The sequence below is a fragment of the Ammospiza nelsoni genome, chromosome 18, assembly GCF_027579445.1.
Source record: "Ammospiza nelsoni isolate bAmmNel1 chromosome 18, bAmmNel1.pri, whole genome shotgun sequence".
In the NCBI taxonomy this organism is placed as follows: Eukaryota; Metazoa; Chordata; class Aves; order Passeriformes; family Passerellidae; genus Ammospiza; species Ammospiza nelsoni.
The window spans coordinates 10,259,629-10,283,080 of NC_080650.1; the positions used below are offsets into that span (position 1 = coordinate 10,259,629).

At 46.4% G+C, this 23,452-nt stretch overlaps 1 protein-coding gene across 1 annotated transcript in view; it reads left to right on the forward strand.

Annotated features, from left to right (window-relative positions):
• The first annotated feature begins 912 nt into the window (after window positions 1-912).
• Window positions 913-23,452, forward strand: part of BICDL1 (BICD family like cargo adaptor 1) — a 44,663-nt gene continuing 22,123 nt past the window's right edge. Inside the window, exons 1-2 of the mRNA XM_059485091.1 lie at window positions 913-1,248; window positions 5,874-6,089. Coding sequence (XP_059341074.1) covers window positions 928-1,248; window positions 5,874-6,089 — 537 coding nt within the window. The 5' untranslated portion in view covers window positions 913-927. The remainder of the gene's footprint in view (window positions 1,249-5,873; window positions 6,090-23,452) is intronic.

Consider the following 23,452-nt stretch of genomic DNA (forward strand, 5'->3'; position numbering starts at 1 on the left):
ATGTGTTGGGGCTGTTGCATACAGATGAACATGGTCTAAGTGAAGGAAAGGAAAGCAAGTCCCAAGAAAGCAGTATACAAAGAAAAAAGCTGTGAAACTCATAATTCCTGTCTGCAGAATCTAGGAATCAAAAGAACAAGTTCCCTTTAAAATGTTCTTGTGCCATCACTGTTAAAACCTTGCTTGAAATTAGAGTGTAATCAGAAATGGAGGGAATGGGGTCTTAGCAAAGGTGACAATATACAGGTTTCTGCTGCTGTATTCTGCCTCAGCTTACTTCCTGTACTGGGATCTAAGGAGATCAAAAAATCAACAAAACCAAAACTGAAACCCCAACCAGTCCTGCCCCTAATAGAGGGAATAGTACTGGGAGCTGAACTGACTACAACTCCCAACGTTCACTGAGGGTACCTTTAGGACAAATGTTACCCGAGAACATGCCAAACAATCTGAAATTGAAAGCAAGCCCCGGTGGCTGTTGGAAGCTGTAGTCAGCTCTGCGGGGTGAACTACTGAGCACAAAGATCCCGAGAGCTGCTCTGGCACCCGAAAGAGCTCCGCTAGAGCTCTGGGGGAGCGAGCAGCGAGCGAGGAGAACGCGCTGTGCCCCTCGGGGGTGCCAAGTTCCCTCCTGGGACTTCCCCGATGTTTTGGGGGGATTTTTGGCCTGGGCCTGCGGCAGAAGGGGCGAGACCTGCCCGCGTTAGCCGGGGCCAGCAGGACCCGGTTTCCCCCGCGCCGCCCGGGCCCGGTGTCCCTGGCGGCGCCGGCGGCAGTGGCGGTGGCCGTGGCCGTGGCGGTGGCGATGCGCTGCCGGGCCCCGGCGCCGGGGGGCGGGGGCCGGGGGCGGCGGCGCTCCCCGCCCAGCCGCCGCAGCCGCGGGCCGGGCGCGGGGGGCGCAGCGGAGCGGCGGCGGCGCGCAGGGCCATGTCGGCGCCGTGCCTGCGCCTGCCCGCCGCCGGGTCAGCACCGGCGGAGGCGGACAGCGCCGGCGGCATGGAGCCGCCCGGGGCCGCCGCCCTGGAGCTGGCCCTGGAGGAGGAGCTGGCGCTGCTGGCCGCCGCCGGGGAGCCGCCGGAGCCGCCGCCCGCCGCCGCCGCCCGCGACCCCGAGCTGCTCTCGCTGATCCGGCAGAAGGAGAAGGACCTGGTGCTGGCGGCGCGGCTGGGCAAGGCGCTGCTGGAGCGCAACCAGGACATGAGCCGGCAGTACGAGAGGATGCACAAGGAGCTCACCGACAAACTGGAGGTGAGGCCCCGCCGCGCTCCGCCCGGCCCCGGCCCCGGCCCCGGCCCGCGGGTTCTCCCCGCGCAGCGCGGCCCCTTCCCCGGCGAGCGGCGGGCGCGGGCCCGGCCGGGCAGCCCACGGGACGCGCTGCGGCCGTGACGGGGAAGAAAGGGTCTGAGCAGTGCCTGCGAGGCCTGCGGGAGGCTAAGCTGCCGTTCTCCCCCGATCCCTCCGGCCGAGAGCCGGCGTGTGGGGCCGGGGCCGGGCTGCAGCACCGCGCTCCGGAGGCTCCTGGGGGGCTCTTCTGCCCCGGGACCACCTGGGAGAGATGTGCGCGGCTCATCTCGTCACAGAAATACCTCGGAAGTTAAATTTGCACAGCAGGTACTGAGCTACAGAGCATATGTGACCCTTATGCTTAAGCTGTTGCAGCTTAGGCTTTAGGCATGGCAGGAGATAAGCCCTAATGATACATCGCTCTTAGCTGTTGGCTCTAAAAAATGCCTACAGGTATCTGGAGAGAGCTGTTTGCCAGGAACTCGGGGGATTGAGCCCTTTATTGATTTTTTAAGATAAAATCGAGCTATTACAAAGAAAAGGACTTGTGCAGGCAGCTTTTTTTTTGGAACGACTCTCTTGCACAATTGTGAGAGAACCACTATTATTCACTCTTCCTCATAGCTGCTCTTGAAATTGTATTTCTTCCAATAAGTAATACTGCTTAGAAGGCTGAGGAAAGCCTCTCTCACCGTTCTGGAGAGAGTTTGAACAGTGCTGGATTAACATTCACATTTCAAGTCACAGCCCTAGACCAGTCCTTTCTGCACAGTCCTGAATATTCCTGTATTCCTTCCTCACAGACTTAACATTTCTCAAGTTCAAGAGGATCTGTGAAATTACTGTATGCCCTTTGTTCTCCTGACAAAAATTCCTCTCTCTTATTAAGCTTGTCAGTTACCTCAGCTGATCCCTTCCTTTTTGCAAGGCAATCTCCCTGCCTTTGCTATTTTAATAAAAAAATAGTGAAGGTGACATTTGCTCAAATTGTTGCTTAGTGGCTCTGTTTATCAGATGAGAATTTCCCAGAGTATTAAAATTTTCCTGAGTGAATGTTTCCAGGTTGATCATTAAGTAAGAACAGACGTATGTGGTGTTGTGCTGACATGGTTTTTCCTTAGGAGTTGGAGTAGAACCTTTCCTACCATTAAAGGAAAAATGCACAAGTTTAGGTCCCCAGCAAGCTGCCTCTTAGAGAGTTCAGGAGCCTCAAACACCACTCACTGCTTGCAAAATGTTGAGGTGAAAAGGAGAAGGGAGAAACTACGACTTTACAGTACTTTAAATAACATCCCACAAATGTTTACCTCTGCTCTCACAGGCCCATTCAGAAGGTAAATGAAGAGACTGTAAACACAACGGGCTGTTTACATGTTTTCATGCCATTACTATCACCCTAACTTCCCAGTGGAATAACAGATTGCTATTTTCCAGGCTACCCATTTGAGAGGAGTTAGTGTTATCTACTTTAGGGTCATTTTTTTTCCATTGTGTTTGGCAAATTTAACCCAGTGCTGCTTCACACAAAAAATCGAATTTCAACATTAATCTTCTAAAACACAAGCTTGATAATCCCAGCCTCTGCAGATTAAATCTCGGCCTCCTCCTGTTGCCACTGAAGTGAATAAAATTTCACAATAAGCTTTTTTATTTCAGAGGAGCAGAGAGGAAGGACCCACAGCTGTTCCCTCCTTCCCTATGCTGAGAACTTTCTAATGGTGACACAAAGCAAAGTCTCAAATGAGATCCTTGCTGACAACCTGATATAATGATGTTTAGCACTTAAAAGGAGATATTTTGTCCCAGTTCACAGTTCAGAATTGGTTACAAGAGCTCAGTGAAGCCTCTCCATTTCACAACAGCCAAAGTCCAGGTCTGCTCATTGGGTGCTTTGCCTCAAGATTAAATCTGTTCTAGTTTTGTGGGTTCATTGCTGAGGTACAGCATTCCTGCCATGCACCTACTCTGGCAAACCTTTCATTTCACAGCCTGAATTTAAATTCATTTCTAATCATGAAATTAAAGTTCTGTAATAAATTCTGATATGTGATCCTAGACAGTTTTATCCTCTCTGAGGGATTAAAACAGTTAATAGTGCTGTTCCTCTGACACAGAGGAGCCTGCTGTGTCCAAGCACTTTACAGTATGAACCCTCTTTATCAGCTGGGAAACCTCCCCTTGCTTTCATCTGTTCAGATGAGGACCAGCCCAGCTCAGATAAGTTGAAGATAAGCTGTTTTCAGAAGAAGACATCTTCTAGAAAGCAGTTCTGTTTAAAAATCAATGAGCAGCTGGTGAATGGAGAGACAGACACTCAGGAAACAAGAAACTCCCCTCCTGAGGCCAGCAGTTTGCCCTATCAGCACTAGGTGCAGAAATCCCCTCGCCAGACCTGCAGCCCTGCAGGTGCTGGGGTGAGGGCAGGCCAGGAGAGATGGCTGCTGACAGGAGCAGGAGGGACCAGTCAACACATCTCCTCTGGGTTCTCCTCCTCTTTGCAACAGCCTCTCTGTGCCCCACTGCTCTCTTGTGGTTTCTCTGTCACAACAGAATAAACTTCATATTCTTCACCTTCTTCTAATGCCAGCCTTTGTGATGGCCATTTACTGGGGCTCTGTGTAGTGGAGATTTTCTTTTGCAGTGAAAAAACTAAAGTGCTTTTTAAATGATTGACAAGGCTTATCGGTGGCTTCTAAATCACATTTGGGTGTCTGGGGCACTTCAGCTGCAGTGCTGCTTCTCAGCAGGCTGAAGTTCCACTTTCCATTTAGAGAAGGCCCTGGATCTTTCTAAACGTTGCCTAGCAGTGAAAGAGGCAGAGCTATAAAAGACAGAATTTTCAGTGTGCTGCTGAAAGTGAGATTGTGGCTGCTCCAGCCACACTTGGACTACAAACAAGATTTCTTTGCAATGGTTGTCATGGGCCAGTTACTGGGATCTCATGCCTACCTATTGCATTAAAATATTTATATTACTGCTTAGTTCTCATTTGCAAGGATGCTCATTCTTTAGTGTCTGAAACATGGGGAAATTCCCTACTATGGGCCACTGTTTTTAATCAACTTTCCCCCATATTTAAGGGTTTTCATGAAAGTCTGGAATTTGCAGAAGCATTTGAAGGGCACAAGCACCATGCTGCTACACTGAGCTGGAAGGAGCATAGGAAAGGATTTGGGGATCAGGTGAATAAAGAGAAAACATGGCATGTGTGTGGCAGAGCAAAAAAAGGTGGAAGATTAGCAATACACAGGCCAGAAGCTGGAGAGATACTGGAGGGTTTTGACATTCAGACCTGCTTGGGAAGGTGACAAGGACCCTGCCAGGGAGGCTGTGTGTCATCAGCAATAGGCACCCAGGGGAAACAGCCCCCTCACAGCCTGTGTTTCTAACAAGCAATAAAAAGCCACTTCACATAAATGCAGTGCAATTTTCTTTTCCACCTAGCAGGTTTATTTTTCCCTCCTATCAGAAGTGCCATGGGAATTGTTCACCAGGGAACAATTCACCTGGGAGAAATAGGCAAGTGCTTGGCCCAGTGGGTTTCTGTTCTTTTGTAAGACACATTCCTTAAAGACTGGGGAATCTGATAAAGAGTAGCAGGAGAATATTCTGGGGATCAGAGAACAACCAACAAGGAGAGGACTCCCGTTTTTCAGGTTTCTCTGCTGATCCTGGGACGCGCCCATGTCCCCAATCTGACTGTTCTGAAAGTAAATGTGTGTCTTCAGCCACCAAGGGAAATTCAAGCTCAGGGTTTTGGAGCAGGGATTCTTTCAAATGGGCACAACATAAATCTGCTTTGACCTGATTTGCAGCTCTGTTTCAATCAAGCCCTCATTTAACTGAGCCTGTAAAACATGCAAAAGTTACACCAGATTGGTTCTGTCCCTCATTTTCCAGCCAATCCAAAGCAGAGCAGAGTCTCCAGAACTTAGAGTGGTTTCTAAGAAACCTGAACCCAGAACGTGGATGTACATAATGTCTATAGCAACCAGTTCATTGCATCCATTGCCATTCCAGATTAGGCTGCATCAAACAATGGAGTTACTGTGCACTATCAAACTCTCAGACACTAATTAGGTCAGGAATAGAAGGAGCAAATGGATAGATGATTCAACTGTTGTTCATGAGACCCATATGACAACAAGGATGCTTCATCTACATTCCTCACCAACAGTGAGGGTATACAGTTTGTGTATTTTGACTATAAAGGCAGTTTTTAAAAAATTATGCCACTGACCACTGAAATATTGCTTTGGAGTTAAACTGGGCTCTGCTAAATCAATTGCTCTGTCTGACCTATATATCTCGCCTATTGACATGCAGCCTACTTCACTCTTTTGGCAGTTATTTCAGTAAAAATTCAATGTGCTGAACTCCAGTGGCCAAGGACAGGCCAATTGCTGGAAATGGAAAATGGCTTAAGTGCCAGTGACCTGCCCTGATGTGGAATTGTTATCTCCATGGCATTGTCACGCTCCAGCACCATCCTGTTTCCTGCACGAGGTTTTAGCCCTAGCATAGAGGAGGAAAAGGAGACATTGACCCTTTTTCCCTCCATTCCTAACCTCTTCTCCCCCATCACGTAGCACCTGGAGCAAGAGAAGCACGAGCTGCGGCGGCGCTTTGAGAACAAGGAGGGAGAGTGGGAAGGAAGGGTGTCCGAGCTGGAGAGTGACGTGAAGCAGCTGCAGGACGAGCTGGAGAAGCAGCAGGTGCACCTGCGCGAGGCCGACCGCGAGAAGACGCGCGCTGTCCAGGAACTCTCGGAGCAGAACCAAAGACTCCTGGACCAGCTCAGCAGGGTGAGTCAGCTGGGTGACACAGCTGGGCACGGGACAGGGGCACAGCTCTGCTGTCATCCACCTCTGGGGCAAAGGAGTGGGGAAGCTCCAGCTTCCAGGGAAACAAAGGGTTCTGTCTCTGGTTATGTTACACAGGTGTTGTGATAACACATACTGCCTTTAAACTGATTTTACACCTCTAAGGAGTGATGCATTTCTTTGGCAAAACAGTTGTGTTTCTGGGTTGAGTGGTCATTTACTGCATAGTTATCTCTCTCAACTGTTTTTGTATCTAGAACTGATGTAGAAAATCTGTTTCTAATTTACTAATAGGCTGAACAAATTTAGCATGCAAGAAGAAGGCTAATCTGCAAGAGTGGGGTGAAAGGCTTTTTGCAGGCCTCCCTTTTTTGAGATACATTGGCTGTAATGTTGTAGAATTGAACATACCATGTCATTCTCAGATGGTGTGTCACTACAGATAACTTTGCCATGGTTACATGTGTGAGAACCTACTGAAATTCCTTGGAATGCCATGTTTCATCAAAGAGCTTAACTTGCCTGTGAATGAAAGAGGATTTATAGTGAGGCTGCTACAAATCAGCCTAATTGACTGAATACTTGCAGCGTGAGTTTCTTTCTGACAGCAAAAGACTTAACAGTTTCTGCCTCCTTCCCACAGAAGTTAACCTGTCTTCTGGAATTAAGAGCCTTGATTTTTTTCCTCCCCACTGGACAGTTAGTACAAACCATAATTTTAATGCTTGAGAACACAGTTACTCCAGCAGACGAAAGCATTTGCTTGTTATCAGTTGCTTATTCCTAAAATAGCATAGAACAAAAACACACACAGATTCAGGCTGAAGAGGCCCACCTCATGCTCTAAGAACCTCTCTCAGACTAAATTCTGTCAGAGCTGAGTCTCTGGGGTGACACAGGGATGTTGCCTATGGGAGGGTGGACACCTCAACCACAGCACTAGGATCAAAGGACTCTGAAGAGGGCCACAGGTCTTCACTCAAGCTGTGTGTGCAGTTGTCCTGTGCCTCCGGAGGTGAGAGGAACTAGTGTTGGGTATGACACTGTTCTGACACTTGAGGAAATCATTCCTCATTCCACTGTAGATTTTCTTGTCAAGGATTTAAAAAGTAACTTATTCCAATTTGGCTAACTAACTTTAAAAAGAAGAGAAAAAAAAACCCCAAAAAGACCTGATCTTCCTTAGCTCAGGAATGCTACTAAGTTTGTCCATGTTTTTAAAGCAATGTGTCCCAAGTGAGCTACAGATCTTTCACTTTTCTCTGGACAGAGCATATTCCACATACACCATGGATGAGGGTTTCCACCCAAGATTGCACAAGCCCTGTGTTGTGTCAGGTTTCTTATCCAGGACTAAGAACTTGTCTCCTTCTCTGTATGTATGATTTCTGTCACTGGCTGGGGAATGTAAGATTTGTTATTGTCCCAGCATAAGCATAAACTGGAAGCACACACTAGAAGGTAGGAGAGGCAAACCAGGCAGCTTGTTTTGGGCTTTTAAACCAGATGGGATTATCCTCATGTGATACTTGTGCTAGAGGAGCCTCTCACAGCCAGATGCTCAGAGATCCACTCCACAAAGCCTTGTCAGAGGAACCACCAAGTCTACCAGCATGTGGTGTCCAAGCATGGGTTTTGTTCCCTTAACTCCCTCTTAGTGCCAGAAATGGTCTTCGTTGACCCACTTCAGAACTGCAACATTCAAAAATGCTGAGTATTGCTGCTGCCCTTCCCATTGCAGCCCAGCCCTGCTCCCAGCCTGGAGGACAGTTTTTCTCCAATGCAGATAAGCTCTGACAGAGACAGAGCTCATGTTTGCCGAGGCACGATTCAGTGCTCATTGAGTTTGTCACCTGGCCAAAACTTGCCAGTAACTCAAATACAGCAATGGGTATAGCAAGGATGTAAACAGTCCTCCCACAGTCAGGAAAACCTGGACAAATTGAAAGAGAGTAGGGAACAATCTGTTGTCATTCTCAGGGCTTTAGCTGAGGCTTTTTAAAATCTTAGCATTATATTAGCTGCTTAATATTCTGTATTTGGTGCTCCATAGTGTATTTACAGTCTCGTGTCTGGTCTCTTAATTCTGAAGAGGTTACACATGTAATCCCTGAGGCAGTGGCACTGCCTGAACCCTGCACCCATGGAGTTCTGGCTCCTGTTACCACTTAGGCTTCCAATTAATAAAAAGGACAAATAAGAGTAGCATGGATGTGCTTGCCATAGGCTGGAGTCTCTCCTGGGATCATGAGCTGAGCACTGGCACAGAAAAAGTCCTACAAAGAGGTGCTGTAACAGCTTCTGTGAGGTTTAAGGTGTTGTTGGTATCCTCCTTGTGTTCCTGGCTCTGCATTTGTGTCTCCGTGGGTTGTTTGGGAGCAGAGGGTTATGAGAAGTCTGGGATAAGGTGATGAAAGCCTTATTCAGAGCCTCAAGCCTGCCCCATCCTGCTTCACTCACAGGACACAAAGGCTTCTCTCTGGTAGAGTCATTCTACACTAAAAGCTCCTTAAATTTGAATTTCTACAGTTTTTAGCAATTAACACCTCGTGGCCCCACTTAACAACACTTGATCATCTCACTCCTGGAGAAGGTATCCCCTTGGCACTGGGCTCTGTGTGTTGAATGACAGTGAGCCTCAGGAGCTGCCAGCCCACATGGTCCTGCTTGTTTCTTCTGGATTCCCTGGGCTTCAGCCTCTTTTATCTCAAAGCAGGGCAGCAGCCACCATTTCCTCCATCCTGCCCCTCCTCCTTCCTGCTGCTGCCATACTTTCACCAACTAATTAGTCCTTAGGACATTTTTTAAACTCTGCCTTCCCCAGAGATGAAAAGCCAACACATACTCACTTTGTCTAAACCTGGCACTAATGCCAACCAGCCAAGCACACACACCCACACAAGGACAGCAAGGGGACCTGGAAAGCTCTGTCTTGCAATTAATGCCTGGGACTGAAAAAATCCATCATCAGTTCCAGCAAAGACTGATAAGCAAAACTCAAGGATGGGAATTTTAAGTCTGTTCCAGTATCTAAAAATTAGCCTCTTGCCTGTGTCACCAAGAGGCTAAAATAAGGTCTTTAAAAAGTTTTGAGGTCTTCCAATGAGGTGGTGATACAGGAGAACTTTAAATATCTAATAATAGTAAGTAGGCTATAAGGAACTTTGCCTCCTCTTGAAATACAGCCTTTGGTTCTCTGCTTTTAGCAGAACAAAGATACTGCCTGAGGTTACAGCAGCATTAAACCATGGGGAATATTTGGTTGGCTGGACTGGGAGCACATGATGAAAGACATGATTGAAATGCCAAAGAGCAAGTTTAGACCTCCACAGTATTTTTAATTTGTTACATGATGATTAAAATCCCTTCTGCACATTGCTTTGATTTCCCTCCCCCTGCCTCAGCACAGCAAAGGGTGCAGGAGCTCTCAGCAGTGTGTCCACACCAAGCTAAATGCCAAGTTTACCAAGGAGAACTGCAGAGCTCCTCATGAGCAGTGTGCCAGGGTACAAACCACTCACCAGAACTGCTCAGAGCTGAAGTATGAGGCAAGGAACAGTTCTGCTGAGAAAGTCAAGGCTTGGGAATTATTACATGTTCTGTTTCCAGCTCCTTCAGTCTCTCCCATCTGTTTCAGTTCCCCACAAGGATAAAAAAAGAAAAAGAAAAAAGAAAAACACAAAAACCACAATCCTATGCCTTCTGTCCTTTTATGGAGGAGTGTGTATAGGGAAAGGTCTCCTCTTACATGTGCCCACAGCAGGTAGCACAGCAAGAGTCTGTCCCCACCTTTGGGCTTCTAGGAGTTACTAATACAAATAATAATAACAAGCAGTCATCTTCCTATAATGAGACAACATATTACTATTTTGTCAGGAAGTGAATGAAAAAAGACTTCCACGCTGTTTCTGAGGGCCTTCACCAGATGGCTTTCCCACACATTTCCTGCTCCCCAGCTCTGGCTCCTGGAGCTGTTTGCTGCGTGTAGCTTGGGCGGGGCTCGTCCTGCCCGGTTCAGCTGGGCTTCTTTTGTGGTTCATGGAGCACGGGGGAGAGATTTCACAATGTCAGGCTCAGGTAGGTTTTGCAATGCAAATCTGTTTCCCGGGGCAGTGGCAGAGTGTCATCTTGCACTGCTGAAACAGCTCCTTGTGTTTAGAGGGGAAGGCTGGGCTGCTGTGGCATCCCTCAGAGGGGCCCTCAATCACCAACTCCTTAGATTCACTCAGCATCCAGAGCCAGTATGCTGCTACAAAGAATGAGGTGTTTCAGTCAATCCCTGTGCTACAGCAAAAACAGGAGCAGCCAGCCCTCAATTCTCCAAAGGAGGTATTATTTACTAACCACAAAAGCCTCCTTTCAGTAATATTTCAGTTGAAGTTTCTCACTTCATGCTCTAACATGCAGGATGTTAGAGAACTGGCAGGCACTGCCTGGCTTTGCTTTGAAAGAAACAGGTTTTTAATTAAGAACAAGCTAACCATAATGTGTTCTCCCTTCCAAATTACTTGTATTTTAAATACATCCTTTTATGGTCAAGAACACACAGGAGAGGCAGATCTGTTGTCAGTTATTTGAAGAGATTTTTCTGAATGGTTGTTGCTGGGTCTATCAGCATAAGAACAATGTTGGCTTTAAGAAATTCAGATTATTCACTGAAAAAGAAAGTTATTGGAAGAAGCGTGCTGGGCAAGATGCACTGCTTTTGCTATGCCAGAGATCTGTAGTAATTACACTATGAATTATGTCTTTAATTCCTTATTTTATCTATACAGGTGCTTAATGCAAACCTCCTTATGTCTTGTTTATTAAATTGTCTCCAATAGCCCAGCAGGGTCTATTGGGAGCTCCATCCTTAGCACAGAGGCAAGTCAGGCTGAATTTAAGTCCTGCTTCAGGGGGTTTATTTTTAACCAAAGATCCTGAATGAACCTGGGCTAAAGAAGAGTGTTGTTACTACATTGTTGTATTCATATTTCTAGAGTCCCATACCTCCTGGGTGGTTTTCTCACACACAGCTCTTCACAGCAGTGTTGCTCCTGCTTCTTCATCAGGGCTCCTCCAAGGCTCTCCCTAAGCAGCCAACCCACCCTCTTTTATCCCAGTTATCTTCATTGGCCACAGCTGCCACCCAATTAAGGACATCAGAGCTGCAGCCCATTTAGAACAACTAGGATTGGGGCAAGGCCACTTATACAATACATATATTTTACTAGGACTCCTACTAGAGAAGAGTTGCTTTTACTCTCCCTACATTTCAAGGTGCAGATCAACCACTACACTGAATTATTTTTCATAAAAACTCTCTACTTTTTACTCTTCAAAATGTTTACTGGACCTATTTAGTGAGTAGATTATTAGAAGGAGCTCTGCACTGAACTCCTCAAGCACAGAGTCCTGAGTAGCAAATCTTCACCTGCCTCACTACTGAGCAGTCCAAATTCAATGGAAGGGGAAATTGCAGGAGAAAGAGCAGCACTGCTTCCTGTTGAAGGGGCTGAAGGACCTGCTTGTCACAGCAGCCTTAGTGGGGCTGCTCATTCCTTGGGGGAAGGCAGACAGTCCTTGAGCACTGTTTTGTGCCTGGCATGAGGCACACTCGTGTCACACATGCTGGGGTGAGAGGAAACAGACACCAGCACCAGACAGAGCCAAACAGTGATTCCAGTGAAGCTCCCAGTAACCTCATTCCCCAGCTCCCCACCCCTCTGGAGCATCAGCAGATCCTCACGCCACATGGCCAGATCCCTGATCACCCAGGGAATACTAATGAGAAATGAGGCTCCTTCTCTCCAGTTGCTTCTCCTCTAGCAGAGAGCACTTGTTAATAATTCAGCTTCGTGCCACATCAGGCCTGGAGTGCTGAGGCTTTCCATGCTGAGGCTGTGAATATAGGACGTGACTGCAGCTGCCTGTTCTCGCCTGCAGAGTCCTTCAATGAAATGATTCAGTGCCCTAGAAGGTAATGGAGAAACACCTTGAGATCACTGCTGAGTGGCACTTGTTCTTCTGGGAGAACAAGGAGAGAGGCTCAACCCTCTGCTGAGAGTCAGTCCAAGCCTGTAGCACTCATTAACCCCATTTTAGGACACACAGAGCTTTGGGACCCAACAGGAACAGGGCCATCCAGACATCAAGGAATAAATACAGGAAGTGCCAAAGTAATTTCAGCAAACATGAGGGGGAACACCCCTACAGAATTTGCCCAAGGATTTTGCACACACTCATTTCATGAAAGATTTTTACCCTTGAGTCCTCTGGCTGATGAGCACGTCCAGAATGGGCAGAAAGAGAATGGGCTGTTGTGATAGGACAAGGGGGAATGGGGACAAATTAAAAGAAGGGAAATTTAGGTTACGTATTAGCAAGAAGGTCTCTCCTGTGAGGGTGCTGAGACACTGGAGCAGGTTGCCCAGGGAGGTTGTGGCTGTCCCAACCCTGGCAATGCTCAAAACCATGTTGGATAGGGCTTGGAACAGCCTGGTCTAGTGGGAATGTTCCCTGCCTATGGCAGGGGGAATTGGGACTAGATGATCTGTAAGGTCCATTCCAATCCCTTAACATTTCATGCTCCTATGAAAGCTGTGCATGGAATAAAACAGGGGCTCCTGAATAGCAAAGCCCTCCCTAGGAAAAGGATTTAGATTAGAAAAAAACGTTACTGCTAAGGCAGTGGAGCTACACAAGTCGCTGTTCCTGGGCAAAAGGATGGTGGCATCCCTGGGTCCCAGGGGCTGGGTGGGACTCTCATCCTTCTCTGGGGCAGCAGAGCATCCCCTCCGTCCCCAGGGACCCCTGGCCGGTTGCTGGATGATGACAGCACGGCATGTCCCGGCTGGTGCTGTTGCCGTGGTAACCGGGTGTGATTTCTGTGCCTGTAACGCCACGACAGTCAGGGACACGCAGGGAGACGCACTTGTGACGTCCGAGGCGGGCGGGCGGTGGCCGCGGCCCGTCTGCCACCCCCGGGGGCTCGGCTCGCTGCCGGGCCGTGCTCTCTGCATCCCCCGCGGGCCCCTCCCCGCCTTCCCTCCTCTACTCACGGCGATTTCCCCCCCAAAGTCGCGCTGGAGCTGTACCAGCCCCAGGCAGCTTGTTGTCTGTACCATCCACAATGAGCTCCTGAGCCTGTTGGGACAGACAAACATTGTACATCCTGGGTGAAAAGAGCCCCTCGTGAGCAGATCAGTGAGCCCACGCAGTGACCCTGCTGGGGATTTGCCACAGAGCATCTCCCGGGAGTCCAGCTCGGCCGTGGCACCAGGGAAATGATTGTCTGTCCTAGGCACTGAGCCTGCAGGCTGTGCACGGCTCATCTCCCACCCTCCGAGGCTGTCGTGCCTGGATGAGGCAGCACAGGCTGCCCCGGGAGCCATCACAGAGCCACTCCTCCTGTCGCACCACCCCCCCTTTCACCGGGCAGCGCATCTGCAGGAATGAGTGGACAAATACACGCAGGTGTGAAGCCCTGGGTAGTCAGCCATACACTGTTCTTCCTGCACTTCAGCTGAGCCCTGCTCATAGCCCAGCTTTCTCCTCTGGCAAGTGGTCCTAGAAGACATTTCAAAAGTTCATGCAAGGCTTCTGTCTTGAGACATCAGCAGCACCACTAATCTGTGAACATCTGAAAGCCAGAATCCAACATAAAACTGAAGCTGAACTTGTCCTGGAGTAAGAAGATAAAATTCTGAATGAGTCCTTTCCTCCCCTCTTGCACTACACAAAAAATTTTGAGTGGCTATTCTGTTTACATCCAGGTTGTTTATTGGAATTGTTTTATTATGCAGTAGCTCAGAGGTATGAACACATGGGCAGAAGAAAGTTTTTCATAATATTTCTGCTTATTCACACTTGCTGTAAACACTTCCTCCAGGAGATTCTAGAAAGTAGGACACAGAAGGTGTTTGTATCCAGCCACTGCATTACTAGCTAGAACCAGAGACAAACATGATTGAAATCTTTGCAAATAGCTACATAAGAAAAAACCAATTAAAAGCATTTGATCTTTAAAGACTTACTCTGGCTTATAAAGTTTGCACACCTTGTAATGAAAGTCTTGTTTTTTCAAGCAGCCTTGCTTTTTCTAAATGCAATTTAGTAGACAATAGCTCAAGAGGGAAGTCTCTTCTACACTGAGAGGGTTTTGCCAGCTGTATTGAGTGCTCTGATTACCCATGAAATCAGAGGCCTCTTGCAAAACAGCCAAGAGCTTAACCAACATTTTGTTTAGAATGGCATTTAGCAGAACCCAGTTTATTTTGAGCAGAGATACAGGATCAGAAAGATACTGTTGTTGACTTCTGGTGGCCACAATGCAATACAGAGCTGGCTCGTGCTTGGCAGCACCACCACAGGCATGGGAAATGCCACCTCAGACAGGGACACAACAGGATCCAGAGGCAAAGGTACCACAGAAAACAACTGACATAAGTCAAGGGGCCTGCATGTCAGAGCAGCTGGAGTAAAAGGCTGCTCATAAGCAGCCCAAGGAGGCATTTAATTTGCAGGAGATACAGACTGGCCTCACAACCTCAGTTATCCTTCTGCAGGGGCTCAGTTCAGTAGATGCCAAGTCCTGCAACAGATTTCCATCATGGATGGGATCCCTGTCAGTGTCTGAGGGGAGACTGCTGAGGTCAGAAGTGTTGGGAACAATTCCATTAACTGTTCTCTCCCTCTCCTAACTGTTCTTGCCTGGAAGGTTCTAATGTTGAAGCATGGAAAGAACATTTTTAAACTGAGGGACTGCTTGGATAGTTTCAGCTGGGTTATGACTACCAAGATTAGCACAGTAATGCAGATGTGTCATAGCTGCAGAGCTTTCACAGAACAGTTACACGACCTGCTGATGTTTGGGTAACTAAAGCATCCAGCTCATTGGATTTGCCCTTTAAATGGAATCCTTCAGTTCCTTTGCACTTCAGTGCACCAAGATAACGAAATTTAACCTTGTGATTGCTTTGTTCTCTCCATCCTTTAAAGTCTGTTCCTGAACCCACTTCCAGACTTGGCACAGTTTTGTAGTGACAGGGGTGCTCTTAGAAAGCTGTTCCATTTGGCAACTATTTAGCCTGAGCTGTTCCTGGTTACTTGTTGAACAAAGCCCCATTGTACTTGGCTGTCTACAAGCTCAAATCCAGGAAAATGGATGTCTTTTACAATTCAGGTGTAGATTTGTCACTCACACTAGGACCATTAGACAGGTACAAACCTCAAGACTTGCTGGAGGGAAGGGTCTGTATTTACAGAAGAGATCCATAGTCCCAATTGCTTTTACAGGTGAAGTGTTTCAGGACAAAAACACCCACAAATTTCAAGAGCAGGCCTTTTGGAGAAGTACCTAAAGAGTTCTCATTGTTTCTTTACTTGGTTAGCAAGGGATTGGCATAAATTCTATTAACACCAGGAAACTGAGGCACTGACAGACTTTTCAATGTAAACCAATAAACAAGACCTGAGTGAATGAGAAATCTCCACTCAGGCAGAGTACACAAGAGTTTGAGCTTCTCTTGCTCTTATAGAATGGGGATGAACTGGGGTGGGGCTTGTTATTTGTTTTTAAGATGTGGAATAGCAATTTAGTGCTCTGTGCCCCACACTGACAGCATGACAGGGTAATGCTAGTGCTCAGACATTACTCCTTGACCAAGTATAGGCTTTCTTTATTCTCCATGTCCCTTACATAAATGGCCATGTGTATAAATTTCAGGATAAAAATTAGACTGATATTAAAAAAAAACCAAAAACCAGCTGTAAGTTTGGCTGAGTAGGAGAGATGGCCCAGAAACTCTACAAGGTCTCCATCAAAAAAGGAAGCTTTTGGGAAGTGGCCAAGCAGACACCAGTTAGGGAGGGCTGGCCAATTTCTGCACTGATATGAGAAGAACTAGCCAAAGTCTGAAAGAGACCTTCTGAGGGTTTCCTTTCATGCAGGCAAGAGTTTGACTAACATCAGGTTATGTCTTCTTGCTATTCATGAATACTAAGGAATGAGGCAGAAAAACCTGAGGGAATGCTCACAAGGAATGTGTGATCTCAAAGGCTTTGGAACTGACTTGTATTGAAACTCTACATGGACATAAAGTAATGAAAGGGTGAAAACAGATGTAAACAGGCCATTATTCAAAATGCTTGAATAGACTCAGATTTTGTGGGAGTCATACTTTCAACAGATTTATGTTTAGAGGCCAAATGAGAAAGCCTGGAATGACCATGTTTGCTTCAAAGAGATTGTTGGTAGAATGTAGCAGTGTGATATTTGTCTAAATAACTTTTATTGATCAGCTATGAAGTTGCACAGGGATTTGCCAACTCAGACTGTTCCTGTAGGTTTGTCTCTATTCCAGAAAGATTTTATTTCCCTAGGCTTTACTGGATGTTGTACTTCACTTTCTGCACAAATTCTCCCTAAATGTTGTGCTACTTAGCCTTTATTTCACTCTCCACTTTAGCACAAGGGACCAGATTCTTAGTGAAGTCTAACTCATAAATATTTAAACCTTTAAGGGATCCAGGCAAATGCTTATAAAATTGATGATTTCATTAATGCCACCTCTTCCTGGGGCCTTCCTGTGCCTGAGGCACTGCTGCCATGGGCACAGGCCCTCATCCTGCAGAGCTGCAGACAAGGAGGGGTCTCTGAGGCTTGGGCTGCTTTATCAGCAGAAGCTGCAATAAACCAGTTCAGGCATTATCCAATCCAGCAGCTCAGTTAATCTCTGCTTACCCAGATTAACTCTGGCATCACGAGACACAGCCCATCAGCTGCAGGCTGGCTCTCAGCATCTCCCTCCTTTCAAAGGAGTTCTTTGCATCAGGCATTCAAAACTTGGGAAATTCCTTCTGCCTTCCCATCCTTCTTAATCCTCCATCAAGAGACAGTATCAGAGTCTAAGAAGGTCAAACTGGGGGAGAGGGAAGGAGACAGGCAGCTTTCTCCCTCACTGCATGTCACTGCCTCACCTCAGCACAGGAGGGGAGGATTTGCCCAGTGTGGGACAGCTCCAATTCACTATTTTAGTGCTCCTGGTCCCAGACATGGGCCTCCTCCAACAATCTCTGACCCTTTTCATGGCCATGGAACACCCTGCCAAGGAAATATTTTGCTGTGTGAAACCAACAGTGCAGAAGCCTTTCCAAGCATGAACTTGTTCAAGTGAAAGTATTAACTCTCTGACTTATTTAATCTCCCTAAGCAGAGCTATAAGGCACCCCAGGTCAGGAAAAGTGGCATAATTGCCCAAAATGCCTGTCTAGACCCACATACCAAGTAGGCCACATGATGCTGACCCTGCCCACAGCTCGGTGAATGTGACACAAGCACCCACAGCCAGGTGTCTGTGGTGCAGCTGGGCTCACCCTGCAGGGAGGGAGGAACAAGCTGGCTGCCTGTAAAGCCATCAACAAAGCCCACACACCTCCATGCCTGTGAGTACCTGCACACCTCCACTCTTTCCTTCCCTCACACCACTTGGCCTGAGGCACCTGTGAGTATTTCATGGTGGAGTGGACAGTTCTCATTAAGCCTCTGTCAGACTGAAATGGCTTCTTTACACTGTTTATCCTTGTGTATGCTCTGCTGATGCCACAGAGTGCAGGTGGCTGGACAGGGAACTCACAGCACTGCAAAAGCCTTGTCTGCCCCTCCCCATGAATCCTTGGAGTGACTGCCTAGAACAGAGGCTGGACAAGATTAAGAGAAAAACAGCAGGTATTTATTAAAGGTCTTCAATAGGTAAACCTTGGGCAGTCAGAAGCCTCCCAGAGGCTAGACCCAAGATGGATGATGGTCACAAGATTTTCACACAAAGTTTGGTCCATTTGCATATCAGGGTTCAGCTTCAGGTAATGAAGTAATTTAACCCCAGTTTGCTCCCCCAAAATTCACTTTTGTTTATACTTTTCAGGGCCTGAGGCTGTAGGGTGTCCTTGAGTTTTAGGCTTAGAGGAATTGTTTGTCTGACCAAAATGTGAAGACAGTAGTTAATACTTTATATGGAGTTTATAGTTATGCACTAATGCAGTACAGGATTTGAAAAATATAAAGGCTAAAATCTTAAGGAATCACCCACACCACTGGATGAGGCCACCATAGGATAAAATGAAAAAATCAAGGCCAAGCTGCTGCTGCTTTAATTTCACAGGGACATTTTTTGCATGTCTACCAGTCCTCCATATTCATCACAGAAGAGGTAGTACTTCAAAGGCACTCAGATAATCATTTCTTGGTGCATTCCACCAGCATCGTTAGGCAAATGTCCATAAATACCCTTCTCACATATCTTGTTTCACTCAGATTATCCTTGTCTCCTTGGCAACTGTCAGATGATGTATAATGCTGGCAGGGATTAGCCCCAGTGAGCCTCATAACCCTCGTGTAAATTCCGACTCTGTGAAGGGACCTGGCCAAAACACTCCTTTCCTGGTAAGGTTTAATTGTTGCCATAAACAATATTAAATCCTAGACCCTTTCAGCAAACCTGAGTAAGGGTGGAAATCAATAGAGAGCTTTTTAACTGGCAGTATTTGTCTTGTCCTCTAAATAAATAATTTTGAGACATGGATATACTTGGTGTTTTACAGCTTGACATGTAAAGCTGTATTTTGAATCAGTACTTGAGAGAAGGCTTGTGCTGAAATCTTGGCTCTAATATCTTTATCTCCTTCGTCCCTTGCTGTCAGTGGGATCACACTGGGAAATTCCAAATCCCTGCAAGAGCTTAATAAAATGATGCTTCACTTCAACCTATTAATTTCTGAAAACTACCCAGGGTTCAGGTCATCACTTGGTGTGCACACACTGTCTGACATGGGTTGTACTGGGACTTGGTGCCTCTGAGCAAGCAGCTCTACCCTCGTGCCCCACTGCTCAGGCAGACATGACCAAAGCATCAAGTCAAGGAGCTTCCACAGATGCTCCACTTGCATGAAGCTTGTCTCTACACCACATGGTATGTGGGTCTGCTGAGGAGGATGTTCCTTGTCTCATGTGGCATCCTGGGCACCCAAAGCCAGCTTTTGCCATGTGTGGCACTGGCATGAGACCTGTCTCCACATAGGAGATGCAGAGAGTGCCTGTGCATGGAGCTGAGCAGCCCTGCATTAGATACAAGTGTTAAGAGTTGAAGATCTAAGTGATAAAAGCCTACCTGTGCTGCAGTAGTGACATGGTTCCTTCTTCAGTCCACTCAGTTCTTTATAACTTTCCAGACTGGGGATATCTGCTCAGATTCAACAGAACAACTAAAAATATCTTTAAGCAAAGCCAAGGAAAGGAGGCTGAAATCAGTACCAGCCTCAGGAACAAAACCAAATCCAGACATACTGCAGCAAAAATAATAGTATTTCTGTAATTGAGCAAACAAATCTCTGGCATAGCATTGTGTCTAAAAATGAATTCAACAATGTGTCATGGCTGATATCTTTTAGACTAATCAACTAGAGAGAGCTGGGAGAGGAGGGGTGAAAACTTTCCAGGAGGTAGATCACCAAACAGCCAAGCCAAGGGGTGATGGGGAAGTCAGTGACAGGCAGAAGAAAACCCAAGTCCTGGCACAGGCTGGTTACCACTGATGCAGCCTGATTTTTTTGCATGCTCATGTGGACCTGTTTGCTCCCAGCCATCTGCCAGCTCCAGCACACACCTCACTGCATGCAAGACTTGCAAGGAGGGGGGAAAGGGATCAGTGGCTTAAGGCAGGTGATTTTTAGCACTGATAGGATGAAAGCCCTCCTAGCTCACTCACATGTCTGTGTACTGGCAGAAGCTCTAAGCAGCACCATTTTAGGCACTCCAGCACACAGCAGGGGCTCAGGAGATTTAGTGCTGCTACCACTGGCTTGTGCACATAGAGAAATTCAGCTACAGCAGCAGGAGTAATAAAAACTGCTGAGAGCTGAATACCACAGTCTCTTCTGTCACTGGTCACATTACTCTTGATTTCAGGCAGCAAGAGGAAGAGAAAGTTAATCATTTATGTGCAGCAAAGCTAGGGAAGATCCCAGTTTAAAATCCTGCTGTAGTAGCAGAAGAGATGGAGTAGATCAGCCCACGATTAAGTGCAGGAGAATCCACACACACTCAGGCAAGGCAGCCCTCTCTGCTGAAGATAATGTGATAAATGAACATACCTGGAAAGCAACTAAGGTTGCCACAGGTAAAGTAGGAGCATGCTCAAACAGGGCTTTGAAAATGAAGCACATTCCCAACAGTAACTTGTCAAGGAGTCTCTGAAGCTGAAAAATAGCCACTGCCACACCACTTCTGTTGTGTTTTTCTTGTTGCACTTTACAGCTGGTCTCCTGTTCCCTTTTATGGCCCTAAGTAGGGCCAAAAGGCACATGCACAGGGTACATGTCATTGATACTGACTTCTGCTTAAAAACACCAAAGCCAAAAGCAACAATATTTTCTCTAAAGGGCAACTGTAGGGAAACCCTCCTTATTTACAAACTCTGCCCCTCCAAGACAAATCACTGAGGGTGATCAGGGAGCTTTGGTGAGGGAGGAAAGCATGCTTCTTACCAGCCAAAGCCTCAGCTGTGAAACCTTTACAGAGAAAAGAGATCTTTTCTCAGCATCAAACACAGGACAGGCTGCTAATTCTGTCTGTGCAGTGTTTCCCAGTCTAAGACCTTGAGCAGTGCTTACAGGTTTGCAGGCAGCCCCACACCAGGGCTGTGGGTCAGTCCCAGACCTGCCTGACACCTGCTCCAGCTCAGCCCAGGCTTGCTGAGAGCTGGCTGTGTCTGCATGGAGTCAGCTGTCAAAAAGCAGCAGCCTCTGTGCCAAAAAAACACAGCTTCAGTGACTCTTATCCCTCTAAGCAGCATCTTAGACGGTGCAGGAAAGGGCTTTCACTTGAATGACACATGACCTGGATTTGCAAAACCTTGGCTACAGGTATAAGTCTGAGTCTAACATGTTTGTGCCAAACTGGCTGCCCACAGCCGAGCACAGCTTTTGTAACATTTTCAGTGGACTCTCTCCCAGGCAGTTACTGTAACACTCTAACAGAGCTGTTGGGATGTTGATGCAGCAGGTTTTTCTTCCTCCAATAACACTGCACTTGTTTTCCATCAGAAAAATAGCTGAATACATGAAGGGTTGGTGACTGAGGCATCTTCCCCCATTTAGAACCATCCATACTTTACCTTTAGTGATACTCACATACACTAAACCCTGAAACTCATAGAGAGAGGGGCTCTTTCCAGTCCCTGATCACGATTCCCCTGCATGTGTATGGTTTGGCAGAGTATCCTTTATATGCCATCCCACAGCATGTGCTGCACCCACCTCATTTTTCAGCTATGTTTCCTCTCCACATCTGCTTGCATTATTTTTTATTTCTAAGCACAACCTGTTGTAGAACTTCAAGTACCAAAATGCCAGCAAGTTTGCCAAAAGCTGTTATTTCAATAAAATTCATGCAGGAGCTTTTTAAAAGCAAGATTGTAGGAGGACAAAGCTGCAAAGAGAGATCCATATTTCCAGACCTTCCCCTCATCCAGACACTGCCACAGCTACAGCCATGCAGTCTCTCCAGAGAGAGAGAGAGAGAGAGACATGCCTAAGATCATTATCACATGAATAAGATCTGGCCAGTTGCAGAAGTACTGAGAAGCTTCCCAAAAGCTGGGTTACAGGTGTGGTTTGGAAGATTTATGTTCAGCTTTGAGTACACCTGCTGTGAATTTAGGTCCTGGCTCACTCTAGAAATTAATATTGCATATTTGCCCCTGTGTACAGCTGGGGAGGTGCTGACTGCTCTGAAGGCCAAGCCCTGCCCTGAAGCTCTGGGAATTAAAGACCTAATCCCCTCAGTGTTTACATCTGTGCACTGCACAGAAGGTAAACATGCTGTGTTCCAGCATCTGCATCCCCAGGCTCAACCTGGGTGGAAACAGAGCAAAGCTGGGCTAAAAGGAGACAGAATTCCTGTACTTATTACCCATGTTAATGCACTAAGTATAGATTCAGCTTCAGCAGATCAAAGTGCTCAGATGTTATTACTAACACATTGTAATTATCTTTTGTCAGCAATCACCAAGAGCAAGGTCTGCCTTGTGCTCAAAGTCTGCTCCAAAGACCTTATGCTCTGAACAGATCTTTTCATGCTGTCAAGAGGGAGAACAATTCAGATATAGCTGGAGGCTGCCAAAGTACAGGAAGAAGCACTGCTAAGTTAAATGATATCTGTCTAGAAGCTTTTTGTCTGCAGGTATTCAGCACAGTTCTTTTGTGTTTAGAAGGACAGATCAAGTACTGGCTGACCAAGAAATATTTTCAAGTAAAATGTTACTTAACAGCTCCAGAACAATCCTTTAAGAACATAGATTTGAACTTTTTTGAGTGCTGCAATGTGACATGCTGCCGTATGAGTTTCATGGTTTCAAATCCATCACAAAGTTTCCAAATCTTTGTGATGGACTTGCTAGTTTTCATGGCATTCACTTTCCATGTGTGACCCTATTGCACCTATCTGTGGTTAAAACATTTAGTGAAGAGGAAACTTTATTGGAATAGTTTGAAGCTGTAGCTTTCATCCTGGCCAATATTCACTATAGAGTTTGAGTTTTCTAATTTTTCCACAGAAAGCAGCCACAAGTTCTACTGTATTGGCCATGAGAAATCATCCTTCTGCACTGAACATTTGCACATCTTGCTTTATTCAAGCCAAGCTCCAAAAACCACTTCTTAGCTCTTCTTCCTCTCACTTTTGAAATAAGTTTATCAAGTTTTAAAGGAAATGAGCAAACACACATGAGCACTATTTTTAAGAAACAACCTGATGGAAGTTATTTGGAATCAAACTTTGCAGGGATTTAAAAGCTAATCAAACATGTCCAGGTCAATCTACCATAAAATTTAAATATACATTTGAGAAAATGTTTTCTCTCTTCCTGTCTGAAGACTTCCTGGGAGAGTTTAATATATTTTAAACCAACTCCTTGAATTTTGTTCCATCTTTTTGGCACTAACTAGTTTCATATATATGGGAATGGTCACCCCTATTTTCATGCATTCAGACATGTTTGTTACTTCAGGTTTGAACATCAGGTCTACACACACTGGAAAACTTCTGGCTTGTATGTACTGCTAATAAACCCTAAAACAGTATATTGTGAGCTTAACATGGTGTAGACATGAAGATTTCAAGAGCAGACAGAACTGTTAGCTTGCCATCAGGTATTAGATATCCCCAATAGAACTCAGTTAATTTGCCTTCAAATAAAGGGTAGAGAGTGCTTAAAGCCAGAGACTGTAAGAAGCTTAATTATTGTCTCTTTCTTCCAGGCACAACCATTTGGGTTTGAACACCTCCAGGTTTAAGGTCTTAAGACTAA